The sequence below is a fragment of the Perognathus longimembris genome, chromosome 8 (genome assembly GCF_023159225.1).
Source record: "Perognathus longimembris pacificus isolate PPM17 chromosome 8, ASM2315922v1, whole genome shotgun sequence".
NCBI lineage: Eukaryota > Metazoa > Chordata > Mammalia > Rodentia > Heteromyidae > Perognathus > Perognathus longimembris.
The window spans coordinates 62,559,118-62,572,713 of NC_063168.1; the positions used below are offsets into that span (position 1 = coordinate 62,559,118).

Genomic DNA, 13,596 nt, shown 5'->3' on the forward strand with positions numbered 1-13,596 from the left:
ACTCAATAGCAGTAAGCTGTATTTGCTCTTAGGTTCATATCACAGAATAATGCCTTTGATGACTGGGAAAGCTTCCATCCAGGGCTGGACTATAGTTTGGAGGCCAGCCTGGACTACATCATGAGCCCACCTCAAGAAGCAAGAAAATCAAACTAACAATGGCAACAACAATACCCTCCCCGACTCCTTCCTCTGACTAGCCACTCACAATCTCTAGGGAACCTATATATTTTAACCAGTTTGTCTTGGGAGTGGTGTTTGAGAACAATGGATCCTGTGACGGCTGTAGAGGTATAGAGAAGAGCCATTGAAAACACCCACAAAGGGAAAGACAACTGGAAGATGAGATCGGCACAGTGCCAAAAGGGTAACAGGAAACAGAGGAAGATAGGACACAGGAAGGGGGTGCTGGGAGGGGAAAAGAACTAGAACCAACAGATTCCATCCCAAGACACACAAGGTTTGAGTGACAGGGCTACTCGTAGCCAATAAGGAAGGTTTGTGGGAGTTAGAAACATTAGATGTCTCCCCTGCTCTGGATGACCTAGCTGTGTCAGTACCCAGACTGGCTAGCAAGTGAAGCACAGGCTAGATTTCAGCCCTTGACTTGCCATTCTGGCTGGGTATATTTATGCCATATGAAGTCTGCATAAATGGATGGGGGGGGTAGTCTTCTCTTGGTCCCATGGAAGGAGCTGTGTCCCACAGAGGCAGAATACAAATGGAGACAGGAGAGGCTCACCTGAAGGAGGGACTTCAGCAGCATAATCTGAGTCAGCCGGTTCCGATTCTCCCTGTAGACCAGAGACATGCACACAAAGCAGGATGGCAATGAGGCTGACACCCCCACACCTGCCTGCTCAGCTGGCCAGGAGTATTTCACTGGGTTTCCCAAGACAGTGAATTCCAGGCCCAGTGGGAAAGGAAGGGCAGCTTGAGAACCTATCGAGGGATCCAAGGACACTACTAACGTCCACTAAGGATTTGGGAGTAAAAAATGAGAAAGTCAGGAAGAGAACAATCAGAAACACAGCAAGGGGAAAATGGGAGGGGCTTAGGTTGGGAGAGGGCAGGGCACTCACCCTGTCCTTCCGGTCTCCATGGGGTGATGTAGGGAAGGCAGCGGAACCTTGCTCATGATGAAGAGGATGACTTCTGAGCGCTGGTATGTGGGCAGCGTGCTGGCAAAGGAGCCTGCAGGGAGAGGATGACGGAGATCACTGGTTAGGTGAGGGATCTCCAGGCTCATTCTGTCTCTCTAGGAAGGAGACAGAGGATTCCAGAGGGCCTTTCCACTTTGGTTCCTTCACTTGCCACCAAGGCTGTGGTTAGGATGTGGACACCATGTGGATAAAGTGTGCACCATGGATAGACTGTCTTCCCCAATGTCCCTGGCAACAGGTATGCGTTTGACAATCCTAGAGTTTGACAGCCCTAGAGTTGACACCCAAGTAGAGGCCCTGCGCTCCCCACCCCTGCCTTTCTAGTGGGACCCGTCCCAGATCTCTCCCCTACTGCACCTATAGTCTTTACGCAGGACTCTGGCTCTTGGTCCTCCCAGACCAAGCCCCGAGACCCTTCTCCAAACTCACCCGGGCCTCGACCCACTCCAAGACAACAACCCTTAGGGCCCTCTCCAAACCCACCCAGGATGCCACTCTCCTAGGCCACGCCCCCCTCCCTCTCCAAGCCACTCAGGGCTCCTGCCCTCCCAGGCCACGCCCCCTCTCCCTCTCCGAACCACTCAGGGCTCCAGCCCTCCCAGGCCACGCCCCGTCTTCTTCCCCACCGATGGTCTTGATGACGGCCTCCTGGAACATGCGCTCCTCATGCTCCTTGATGATCTTGGTTCCGAGGCTCATGGCCCCATCGTAGCTCCCCGTCAGCGCGTAGTCGATGCTGAGCCGCAGCTGCCTCAGCAGGGTGTTGAACATCTCCAGCACCGTGGGTCCTGGGGCCGCGGGAGAGCCTCAGTCAGGGCGGGAACCCCATCCTGCTTCCCTGCCCTGGCCAGTCAGGGCACTGCCCGCCACCTCCCCAGCCAGCTGCTTCTGAGCATCTCATGCCCATCTCCTCTCTCTGGTCCCTGGCCTATTTCATGGAGGGGGGTGGTTTGTGTCCACTAGGGTCTCAGCCTCCTCTTCCACGCCCTGGGGCCCCTTACCCACAGAGCCGGTGGCGGCGATGACCGCAGCTTCGGACAGGACCTCCACGATACCTGCACGCACGGTCGCCGCACTGCGGCTGTTGGCGTCCAGGTGGCTCAGGAGCTGCTGGATAACCAGGTGTGAATGCTGCGGCTGCGGGAAGGAAGATGTGGCGGTCCCCAAAGAGCCCCGCGTGCCTGGGCACCCTCTGCCGGACTCACAGGGATGGCCCGGAGGCCAGGGCTGGAGTGATGTCCCAAGGCCGGCGGGCACCTTTGCACCTAGCACCGACACCACTACTCCCACCCATCTGTGGCCTGAGAGTCACATCCCAATAAACCTGTGTTTCCACATTCTTCTTGGTCCCTTTTATGTGGAAGGGGCCAAAAGCCCATTTCAAAATACTGCTTTCTTTTTCATTTCCCCCGGGAACCCAGGTCTTCCTGGTCAGGGCCACAAAAGGCCACATGTTTATTTAGTCCAGTGTTGCTCAGTGCGGCTGGTGGACCAATGCCAATTCAAGATTTGTTTGATAGTGTTTACACTGATAACTACAGAAATAGAATGCTAGAGTGCGGTAATTAACAACGCGGCAGCAGCCAGGGGTGTGCAATCTAAGGCTCTTGTGTTCTGTAAGTTCTATCTTTCCTTTCGTGCCAGTACTGGGGCCTGAAGTCAGGGTCTCATCCTCCTTCTCTTTTTTGCTCAAGCTTGCTACTCTATCACTTGAGCCATACCCCCACTTCCGGCATTTTGCTGGTTAACTGGAGATGAGTCTTAAGGATTTGTCTGCCAAGGCTGGCTTTGAACCTCAGTCTTCAAATCTCAGCCTTCTGAGTAGCTAGGATGATAGGTGTGAACCATTTCTAGGAATTCTGTTTTTATTGTTTTTGATAAAACGTATTAGTCTATGATGTTCTAGAAGCAAAGCTAACTGGTCTTTCTCCCGTTAGCTGAAGCAGCTCCAGTTTAGACCACTAGGGGCTCAAGACCAGTCAGAGGACATCTGGCTTCCTGTTCCCTCTCTCTGTTCCCAGAGGTGCCCTTAGCCACCTAAGGAGGGCGGGGGCAAACTAGACCAGGGGAGCTACCATACCTGAATTGAGTACATGATGATTTTAAAGCAACGGATGGCAAACACCTTGGGCTCCCAAAGAGAATGGTTATCCAGATGGCTGTGAGGGAGAAAACACCAGGGTAACTGAGAAGCTCAGAGTGCCATTAGGGAGAGGTGAGCTTGAGGAACAGTGACATCTCTTAAGAGCCCCTTGCAGTTCCCAGGTAAGTAAGGGAGGCAGGGCTTCCTGAGTGGGTGAGAGAAAGGAATCATGGAGGACCTCAGGGAAGCCGTAGTCCGGGGCTGGAGGGAGGTACCTCATGGAATGAAGCTGGACACCTTCATTTAGTTTGGGTGTCTTCCCCTCAACTCAAATGCATGTGGCTACTGTGATTAATTTGCTGACATAGTACAAATGCAAAAAAAAAAAAGTGACTCTCTGGGTCACAGAACCGCAATAGTTTGACTCGTTTCTTACGACCCCCAAGTCATCAGGGAATGCTGGGACCGGCAGCATTTGAAGGCTGAAGGCTGATAAGAGCAGGGCCACTTAACTCACATGAGGACAGGCTTGATGGCGTTCTTGATATTGCCAAAGGCTGCCCGGCCCAACAGCTCCCGCAGGCACCTCTCAGCCAGCTCTGCCGGGTTCTCCTTCTCCTTCTCTGGTGCTTGGAGGGGTGAGGGAGAACGGCTGTGGAAACAGGGCCACATGGGTGAAGGATGTGGTACACAGTGGGGAGCCAGTCTGTTTCTATGCAGGACAAGAAAGAATTTCTCATAGGCGGCACCAGGCAGCGTGGAGACATCATGGCTGCCAGAAATTAAGTAGGGAGAAGGAAGCCCAGAATGGAGGAAGATTGGGGGAGATGGGATAGAATTCCTTTTCTGAACATCTTTAAGGCTAGGCCGGCACACCTCTGTGTGAGGATATTCTGAGCACCATGGCCAGGTAGAATATAGATTATGAGCATCTCTAAGCACCAAAGGCTTTACTAGGAAAAAAGATGGATGTACAGAGAGGGAAGAAAGGCTAGGAGGTGAAAGGAAGGAAAGACACAGCCAGGCTCAGTCGTGACTCAATGGTTCCCTAGTCACAAGGAGTACACCCAGATCTGGATAGAACAAGGAACCCCAGAACTCCCTGCCTTGAAACCACAGGAGACCACAGTGGGAAACGGACTGGTGGAAATAGAATGCGGGCTAACAAACTGCTATTCCAGAAACATCCACCAGAGGGAGGGAGAGCTTACTTCCTCAGTCAGTCTAGCAGCAGGGACACAACTGACAGCAATGAGCACCACAGGATAGGCTACACGGAGAGGCATCCAGCACACAGCCAGTGTGGGACACCAACATGAACCTTCCTCTCTTCTTCCCATTCCACTGGGGGAAAAGGAGTGGCAGGGAAGGAGATGAGTCCCGTGACGAACACCCAGCATCTGCAGCTCTGGAATAGCTGTGGCTGGTCAGGCAGTCATGTTTTGAAGCCTGAAATAGCGTCAGGAAGTGAGGGAGGAAGGAGGTCTGAAGGGAAAATCCTCAGTCCTTGAAGTCATGAGAGATAACGTCAATCTCTTTGGCCCCGCTGCCTCCCTAGAGACAAAGGTAGGCTGACTCTTGGTCCTTTGTGATCTGACCAGCACATGCTTGTTTCCAGGGAGCCCTGAATCATGACTATCCTTGCTTTTATAGAGTTACAGTAGCTGGAAGAAGGCCAGACCCAATCTTCCCTGGGAGCTAGCTATGGACTCACTGTAGAAAAATCACAAAGCCACACACAGTCCCTGGCCTGGAGCTAGGTTTTACCTTCTAGCCCCCACTATTTCGTTTTATTCCTTCTTTCCTTCCTTCGTGTGTGTGTGCGTGTGTGTGTGTGTGTGTGTGTGTGCGCGCGCGCGCGCATGTGCTGGAACTGGGACCTGGGCCTGGGGCACTGTCCTCTAGCATTATCACCCAAGGCCAGTGCTCTACCACTTGAGACACAGCTCCACGTTCAGCATTTTACTGGTTAATTGGAGATAAGAGTCTTACAGACTTTCCTGCCCAGGCTGGCTTTAAGCCACGATCCTCAGATCTCAGCCTCCTGAGTAGCTACTAAGATTGCAGGCATGTAGCACTGGTGCCTGATCACGTGTTTCTTAGTTGCCTAGAGGCAGCCATGGCGGCTGGATGTGTCCCGTGCCCCGTGGCTGGCTTACCTCTCTGCCTCCTCCACGTGCTGTAGGTTGAAAAGCAGAGAAGGGACAATCTTGTCCATGTGCTGCGGGTCCCAGATGTTGGCCTGCAACTCGTCATTCACAGTCTTCCTCACCACCCCTTGCAGACCTTTGATGCCCGACATTCGGATTCTGTGAGGCAAGGGTAGAATGGCATGATGGAGTCCTCTGAGAAGCGCAGCTCTGCGGCCTGGCTAGACAGAGGCACAGCTCAGAGGCTGGGGCCACACTCACCCACCGACTTCTCCCCCCAGTGTTGACCTGCTGGCTTGCTTCCTAGCTTGTCTTGGAGACTTTCACACTGCCTTTGCTCTGGTACCACCCAGGCTCCATAGTAGGGTGCTGGTTGTTCCAGCGCCCCATCCTCAGCACTCAGCTAGATTAACTCCATTATGGGTCCGAGACAGTGCTGGGGAACATTCGGGCTGAGTCCACTCAGGGCTTGGAGCTGCAGGCACTCCAGGCACAAAGGGGTTGGCGCTGGGGTGAAGCTGGCTAAGAAACCAGAGGGGAATCCAGTAATAGCACCCCAGGGTTCTTTCACAACTGCCCTGTGCTGGCCCACGGAAGAGTCCTTTTTACCACTCATTTATTTCAGCCTACAGTTCCTTTGTTCTTCTCATCTTAAAATTAAAACACATTTCCAATGATAAAGTAACACATGCTCATTATAAAAGGTATAGAGAAGAACAAAGTTGCCCTAATCATTACCAGTCATTGTCAGGCATAGTGGCTCAGGTCTGTAATCCTACTGAAGCTACTTGGAATGCAGAGGTCAGGAAAATCAAGGTTCAAGGCCAGCCTGAGCAGAAAGTTCACAAGACCCCATCGCAACCAATAGAACATTGGGCATAGTGGCAGGTGTCTGCTATCTTAGCTATGTGAGAAGCATAAATAAGAGATTTAGGCCAGCATGGGCACACACATGAGACCCCACTTAAAAAAGAAAAAAGAAGGGGCTGGGAATATGGCCTAGTGGCAAGAGTGCTTGCCTCGTATACATGAAGCCCTGGGTTCAATTCCCCAGCACCACATATACAGAAAACGGCCAGAAGTGGCGCTGTGGCTCAAGTGGCAGAGTGCTAGCCTTGAGCAAAAAGAAGCCAGGGACAGTGCTCAGGCCCTGAGTCCAAGGCCCAGGACTGGCCAAAAAAAAAAAAAAAAAAAAAAGAAGAAGAAAAGATACGTATCAAAAAAGAAAAAAGAACTAAAGTAAAAGGCTGGGGTGTGGCTCAAGTGGTAATGCACTATAAATGCAGGTCAAACCCAGTATTAGATAGTCACCAAACATCCCCACCAGTGGCCTTTTGGCATCTTTCCTTCACATACTATATAATAGAATTGGGAAACTATTGTATATTTAATGTGTATTGGCTTCTTCCCCACATAACACGGTTACAAGCATTTTCCTGTGCGATTAACACTTCAATTAGATGGCTATCTGATGTTACCATGAGAACTTTCTAAACCAGGTCCCTATAGGTCATTGAAGTTGCTTCCTAATTTTATATTTTGTATTATGATAATACTGCGTGGCTGCAGGAGGGTCAAGGAGAGAGAGGGAGGAAGGCAGCCGGGTGCAGCCAGTGTGACCACCTTTGCTGGTAGCTGTAGATTAGGCTGGATAGTGTTGAGTGTATAAATGCCTATGCTTCTGAGCAGAGGAATGAATAGAGGAATGAATAGCAGAGGAATGCTCGCATGTGTGTGTGTGTACGCATGCGCACGTGCACGTGTACGCATGCGCACGTGCATTTGTGTGCTTTGTCTTAAATTAGGCTCAAGCAACCTTTATCTTAGATCTTCCCTTGTTTACTGGTCCAAAAGGTTTTTTTCTTCAAAGCCATACACCAGGAGCCCTAGCTGCCCACCACCCACCATCCACAGCTAGTTAGCGCCCCTTTCTCTCTGGCAACACAAGAGCTGGAGGAAAGCCATGGAAAGCAGAAAGCAGACAGGCCAGACCAGGCTGGAAGTTCCCCAAGACCCCTTTATGCTTCCACTGTGAGGTAAGTGGGCCTCCTCACCCCCTACTCACTTAGTTTTGATTTCCAAGTCATCATGGCTCGAGTGGCACATTTCACTGAAACGGGATACGAAGAAGTCATAGCTCCGATGGTAAGACGGGGTGTCCTCCTCGATGTTGGCAAACTTCACAAACTGTGGGCAGGAGCGATAATAGGCAGGACAGGTGACTGCTCTGGTCCTCACCTCTGAGGGTCCTCAATGTCTGTCATAGGAGAGTATGCCCCAGCACCTGGCTGTCTCCTAGAGCATAATCCTGAAGTCTGAGTTCCAATTCTGCTCAGCTTCCCTGTCTATACAGCGTGCAACCATCACTTTCCCATCTGAGGGGAGCATAGGAAGAGAAAGGAAAATGGCGGGGGGGGGTGTTCTTTTCCATACAGGGCTGCACAAAGCCACATAGCTGAAAGACTGTGGGAAAAACACTGACACTGAACAAAAGCCAGGGTCAGCACCTCGAGCCCCACTCGGAATGAGTTTTCTCAGACACAAGAGTAAATCTGAAATTCGATTTGCACAGTGCAATTGCACTTTATTGTTGAGAGTGTGAGTAAATGTTTCAAGGTTGTTCTTTTCACTTAGTTTTGATCAGCATTCCTAACTCTGAGTTCCAAGGCGCTGCAAATTCAGCGTTGTAAAAATCAGGTCCTGCGGAGGTGCAAGTATCCCAAACTAAGTGCAGGGAAACTACTAAATATGTAATTGAGTTCTTGCAAGTTATTTTGTTGAATATTATAAATGCAATATCCCAAAAAACTCTTTTTATTTTGCCAGTCCTGGGCCTTGGACTCAGGGCCTGAGCACTGTCCCTGGCTTCTCTTTGCTCAAGGCTAGCACTCTGCCACTTGAGCCACAGCGCCACTTCTGGCCATTTTCTGCATATGTGGTACTGGGGAATCGAACCCAGGGCTTCATGTATACGAGGCGAACATTCTTGCCACTAGGCCATATCCCCAGCCCCCCAAATAACTCTTAAAGAGAGCAGATTAACAGTAAGTTACATTCTGTTATTCTGCTATGTATTGTTTGTTTGTTTTGTTTTTTGCCAGTTCTGGGCCTTGGACTCAGGGCCTGAGCACTGCCCCTGGCCTCTTTTTGCTCAAGGCTAGCACTCTGCCATTTGAGCCACAGCGCCACTTCGAGCCACAGCACCACTTCTGGCCGTTTTCTATATATGTGGTGCTTGGGAATCGAACCTAGGGCTTCATGTATACGAGGCAAGCACTCTTGCCACTAGGCCATATTCCCAGACCCTATGCATTATTATTATTTTTCCCAAAGATGTATTTGTTTTAAAAGGATGTGTGATTGCCAGGCAATGGCGGCTCACACCTCTCTATCTTGCTATGCAGGAGGCTGAGATCTGAAAATCACGGTTCAAAGCCAGCCTAGGCACAGTCCGTGAAATTCTTATCTTCAATTAATCAGCAAAAAGCCAGAAGTGGAGCTGTGGCTCAAGTGGTAGAGCACCAGCATTTTATGAAAAAGCTAAAGGGCAGTGCCCAGGCCCTGAGTTCAAGCCCTAGTACCTGCACAAAACAAAGAAACAAACAAGGGATGCACTATTCTCCATACAAGTGACTTTTATATTTAGTGTTCAGTGTCAAATCTATGTACCTGTTGACCTACTTACAAGGTGTTAATTTTTCCTAGATGTAAATTAGCAGCTTCTACTAACCTTTTTAACTCTCATGGTGTTTTTTTGTTTTGTTTTTTTATTTGTTTATTAATTGAACACAAATTTTTTTACAAGGTGTTGTGCAGAAAGGGTACAGTTACATAGTAGGGCAGTGTGTACATTTCTTGTGATATCTTACGTCCTGTTTTTCTATCCCTTCTCTAGGTCAGGTAGACATATATAGAATATACAATGTATCAAGAACATATACAGTATTCACAGACTTGGTCTCTACTGTCTCTCCGTCTCCCTTTGTTAACAGTCATATATCAGGGAGATCATGCCCCTTTGTTTTCTGTGTTCTAGGCTTGTCTCGCTCAACATTATTTGTTCGAGTTCTGACCATTTCCCTAAGAATAACAATATTTCACCATTCCTAATCGCTATGTAGTATTCCATTGTGTGTAAGTATTCATGGTGTTTTCTTGTTACCTCCCAGTGACTGATAGGTCCCCCAAACCCAAAGCAGATAAGGAGATTCTGTGTTCCAAGTGACATCTGAAATGTATGCATACATAGATTTGAGAGTAAATGTTCTGGTCTCAGCGGAAAACCCGGCGACACTGCTCGCATGACTGACGTGCCACGGCAGAGGCCTCGTGGTGATCTACGCAATCGTGGCGCACCGACTCCACGCGGGCTCAGGAGTTCCACAAGTGAGGCTCAAGCAGGCCTTCAGCTGTGTGGCCTTCCTAAGCCAAGTCAAAGACCAGAGGTTCAGCCGACACCAAAACCAAGTCCAAACTCCAGTATGCTGCTGCTCGCAACCATGCGGGTCGTTCCCAGGCTACTAAGAGATCTGCAGCTAGAGCAGGATCTGCTGCTGGTCCAGCTCTGACCTGTGACATTTAAGTTCTTTCATGTTTTGCTTTCCCTATGTAAAACAACCCCACTGGTGTCATTCATTGTGTGTGTGTGTGTGTGTGTGTGTGTGTGTGTGTGTGTTCATGCTGGTCTTGAACTCAGGGCCTGGGCACTGTCTCTGAGCTTTCTTTGTTCAAGGCCAGTACTCTACCAGTACTCTACTTGAGCCACGGCCCCATTTCTGCCTTTTTCTGGTGCTTAATTGGAGGTAAGAGCCTCACAAACCTTCTTGACTAGGCTGGCTTTGAACTGTGATCTTAAGATCTGGGGATCCTGAGTAGCTAGGATTATAGGCACGGGCCATCAGTGTCCAGCAATTTAAAGGTTTTTATACTGTATCTACTTCAAGCATGATGCTACAGCTTAAAGTAAGACTTTGAGTGCATACACACATGGGTGTATACATTTTAGCATAGTTGGGGGACAAAAAAACCCCCTCCTTTTTATGTCAGTATAGCAGGACTTGAATTCAGAGCCTTGAACCCTTGTTTGGCTTTACTGATCACAACTGGCACTCTACCACTTGAGCCAGGCCTCCAGACCCACTCCTTGCTGCTTTACACCCACAGAAAGTAACTGGATCTGAGGGTGAGGACACAGACGTCCTGTGTGGCACTGTGATTCTGCCCATGATAACACCCTTAAGGAGGCTAGAGCTTTCAGCAAGCCAGTGAACTTAGCGGAAGGTATACTCCTCCCATTGGAGCAGATGTGGACACCAAGGCTTCAAGGGAAGAAGTGAGTTACTAGACATCAGCCCTCTTGTGAAACTACCCAGGGAACAGTCTGTGACTTCTGTGCCACGCCAAGGCCTTGTGAAGGAGACCCTGAGGTTTAGGTATCCACAGTCACAAAGCCCTCCTCCTCCCTCCTACCCTGTGGATTCTGGGAGACAGGGGCTTTGTGGCTCCTGCCCTTTCCCAGGCTAAGCTGGACAACAATGGGCCCAGGCTGGCTGGGATGAGGAAAGCACTGGAAAGGCCCACGGACATGTGTCCTTGGTGGAAGCCCGTCAAAGCTGGACAGAGAACTGGGGTGTTTGGGACTGACCCAAGCGTTGGATGGGTTCCACCTCTGGAATCGCAGGTCCCCTCTCTGGAACTCTAATCACTGTTCTCTACCACAGGGCACAGGATGGATGGGAGGCTACAGCCTGGGAGCTCAGGCTGAAGCTCAGGCCACGCCCTCATTCTGCCAGAACGCTGCTGTTAACAGGGCCTCGTGCAGATGAACTTAATGCCAGTTCTGACCCTCTCAAATAGAGACCGTATCTTGTTTATGAAAATAAGGTTGGCAATAGGATGAGTTATGAAAGGAATGAGAGCATGCTTTGGACTGTTTGGTTTGATAGATGGAGCATACTTTCCATGAGCCTGGAAGCCCAGGTGACCCAGCTAGACAACTGGTCAGGGAGCACTGGCCTGTGGCAAACCCAGGGCCCTGCGGGGGTCTGGGTGCGGGGGTGGCAGATAGCCCCGTCACCCTGTTCCCGAGCCTCCCAGGGTTGACATGAGGGGCCAAACTGGAAATTCTGGTGAGTATGAGTCAGAGGATCTCAGGGGTGCTTCACAGGGGCCCTGGTCAAGGGGCCTGTCCATCATGGAACTCCACAGGGGAAATAGGTCCAAATTTGGCTAAGATGGGGTTAGTGCTTCAGGGCTTTACAATCTCCTCCTCCTCCTCCTCCTCCTCCTCCTCCTCCTCCTCCTCCTCCTCCTCCTCCTCCTCCTCCTCCTCCTCCTCTTCCTCCTCCTCCAACTCCTCCCCCTCCTCCCCCCATCTCTTCCTTCTCCTCCTCCCCTCCCCCACCTCTTCCCCTCCTCCTTCTTCTTCTTTGATTCCTGTGCTGAGGACCAAACCTAGGTCCTTGTGCATGCTAGCCGAGTGCTCTACTTCTGAGCTATATATCCTCAGAAGAGTTTTTTTTGTTTTTTTTTTTTGGGGGGGGGGATCAGTTGTAGAACTTGAACTCAGGGCCTAGGCACTGTCCCTGCCTTAGCTCTTTTTGCTCACAGCTAGAGCTCTACCACTTGGAGCTACAGCTCCCCTTCTGGTTTTTCCGGTGGTTAATTGGAAATCAGAGTCTCACAGACTTTCCTGGCCAGCCTGGCTTTGAATCACAATCCTCAGATCTCAGCCTCCTGAATAGCTAGGATTACAGGTGTGAGCCACCAGTACCTGACTTACTATTTTTCTAAATGTATGAAATAGCAAGAACTTCCTATCTACCATTGCTAATAGTCCATTTTTTATTTTCAGTGTTAATTGCCTAATGCTTGAAATCCCAAAAGAATGAAGTTGGGTTTTTGTTTTATTTATTTATTTTTAAGACATAGCAATAATGAGGATGGTCTCTATAGCAACACACTGAGGATTCTGAACATGTGACATTTCAAAGGCCAGGGCACAGCGAGGGCCACCCTTTCAAGATCAAAGTTTCAGCTCTTTCCATACAATAAAGGTGCCACACTCGCTGGCACAGATCACCCATCCTGTGAAATTGGCACGCAGGCACTACAATTCTGTGACGGCGACTCAGGGCCAGGTTGATATAAAGACTGGAAATATTGACACCTCACAAACCAGGCTCTGAAAGGGGAAGCTGAGCTGATGGGTCATGCTTTGGAAGACTCATGTCTGTCAGCAATTAGCTTTTCCCTCTTCTGTAGTTGGGATCCTTCTGCAGTTACCGAAATGACAGGAACACACACTGCATAGGGACAGGGCCCAACTTCTCCTGCAGTCCCGCGACTGAGGCCTTTCTGCTGCCTTTACCCTGCATTTCCTGGAGGAGAAGTGAGAACCACTTCTTTTTGCTTCACTGGCACAAATCCTGGCTGGAAAAAATAGTGTCAACCATGTGATTTCTGTCCCTTTCTCTCCCCTGAACTTGGTTTTGTTTTCTGTTTTTGTCTTTTGATTCTTATGCTTTGAGTCAAGGTCTCACTCTGTGGCCCTCAAGCTTGAGGCCTCCTGCTTCAGCCCCCCCAAGTACAGGAGTTACAGGCATCTATCACCATGACCAGCACTAGGCTTGTTTACAGCAACTCGGAGGAGCTGTTTTCAGAGGAAACAGAGCCACAGTCCACTTGATTGTGTCCTGACAACCCCTCAACAACTGGTCAAAGCAGGGGCGCTCCGCGGGTGTGAGGACACACTCTCCTGTGTGCCCACACTAGCCCATCCTTCCTCCAAGAAACGTTGCAAAAAACTATGAACTCCTAGGGTATCTTGTTCTGGCTGCCCCCACAGACCCAGCTTTCCACCCTGAGTAAGTCTTTGTGCTGGGTCCTGAGCCAGCGCTCAGGAACAGAGCTGGAATGAACTGCTGCCTTGCTCGAGGACCCCATCTGTGTGGTTCTGAGCCACCAAGCCGACGGACCTCTGGCCTAGGAGTCCCGAGCCCCCCTGCCATGTGGGACCTGCCTCACATGCTGGTGGCTGGCAGTGCTGATTGCTGGGTCAGCAGTGTCTACACCACAGTCAAAACCACTGAGTGATGATATCCAAGGAGCCCAGAGAGCAAGAAAAGGGTGGAGTACAGAGCCCCAGAGAGAATACATCTTCAAGTGGGGTGGGGTGGGGTGGGGAGGCTCACAGGAGGAA

General features: G+C 50.2%; 1 protein-coding gene across 2 annotated transcripts in view; it reads right to left on the reverse strand.

Moving 5' to 3' along the window:
• Positions 1-13,596, reverse strand: part of Efr3b (EFR3 homolog B) — a 72,588-nt gene that overhangs the window by 12,276 nt on the left and 46,716 nt on the right. The window contains exons 5-12 of one of the 2 annotated variants that reach the window (XM_048353298.1): positions 7,462-7,583; positions 5,406-5,555; positions 3,764-3,898; positions 3,244-3,322; positions 2,165-2,300; positions 1,790-1,951; positions 1,083-1,194; positions 743-794 (exon numbers count right to left, since the gene is read on the reverse strand). In XM_048353298.1, coding sequence (XP_048209255.1) covers positions 743-794; positions 1,083-1,194; positions 1,790-1,951; positions 2,165-2,300; positions 3,244-3,322; positions 3,764-3,898; positions 5,406-5,555; positions 7,462-7,583 — 948 coding nt within the window. The remainder of the gene's footprint in view (positions 1-742; positions 795-1,082; positions 1,195-1,789; positions 1,952-2,164; positions 2,301-3,243; positions 3,323-3,763; positions 3,899-5,405; positions 5,556-7,461; positions 7,584-13,596) is intronic. The other variant, XM_048353299.1, reaches the window with a different exon arrangement.